The sequence below is a fragment of the Halyomorpha halys genome, unplaced genomic scaffold (assembly GCF_000696795.3).
Source record: "Halyomorpha halys isolate HHAL.00 unplaced genomic scaffold, Hhal_1.1 Scaffold134.1, whole genome shotgun sequence".
Classification (NCBI taxonomy): domain Eukaryota; kingdom Metazoa; phylum Arthropoda; class Insecta; order Hemiptera; family Pentatomidae; genus Halyomorpha; species Halyomorpha halys.
In genome coordinates, this window is record NW_027107159.1 from 369,473 (window position 1) to 370,142 (window position 670).

Sequence of the window (670 nt, forward strand, 5' to 3'; positions counted from 1 at the left end):
ATATTATACTCCATGTAATATAAAATTTTCCTTTTTCATTTGAAGGGCATCGGCCGTTCTGGGCTCTCTGGACCTGCCAATGCTGTAATGAAACATAAGAATCCTAGTTGGAGATGTTTGACATTGTTCTTATGAATCTTTCTATGAACGCACGAATGATTAAATTTCCTGTAGCAATTAAGGATTTAACTATCGTGACTTTTGGCAGTATTAAACTTCTATGATCCTGTTCCTCTAAACCATCCTGCTCGAGCTCCCCTCCTAAGGAAGGAGTCGAGGTTGTACTTCATCGCTCTGCGGAGCTTCAGTCTGGACTCAATCATGTCTGCCGTGAAGATCTTGTTGGCGTTGTCCTGCTTGGTTGGAGCTTACGGAGCCTTGCCCAAAGCACAGCCCGTTCTCAAGCTTCGTGAGTAACGTACTTAACTTATAGATGGTAGTCCACTCTCCTCAAAACAGGGATTCACTGTTAATACAATTTTGAAGTAACGATTTATTACATAGAAATATATTGAAGAAAAACTTTTGTCCCTCCAGTAAAAAAAATAAGAGGATTAATTTTTTTTTCTGCAGTATTTTTTTTTGAAATTGATAGATTTATTTATTGATAGATATTACAATCTGCCACACAGTTGTGGGCAATAGGTAATATTGATAAATGATCTCATAC

The 670-nt window shown here is 37.6% G+C and overlaps 1 protein-coding gene across 1 annotated transcript in view; it reads left to right on the forward strand.

Moving 5' to 3' along the window:
- Positions 1 to 355: 355 nt before the first annotated feature.
- LOC106678357 (protein takeout) overlaps positions 356 to 670 on the forward strand; it is a gene marked incomplete at its 5' end in the record, with an annotated part of 39,884 nt that continues 39,569 nt past the window's right edge. Inside the window, 1 exon segment of the mRNA XM_014416823.2 lies at positions 356 to 409. Within this exon segment, the coding sequence (XP_014272309.2) occupies positions 356 to 409 (54 nt within the window).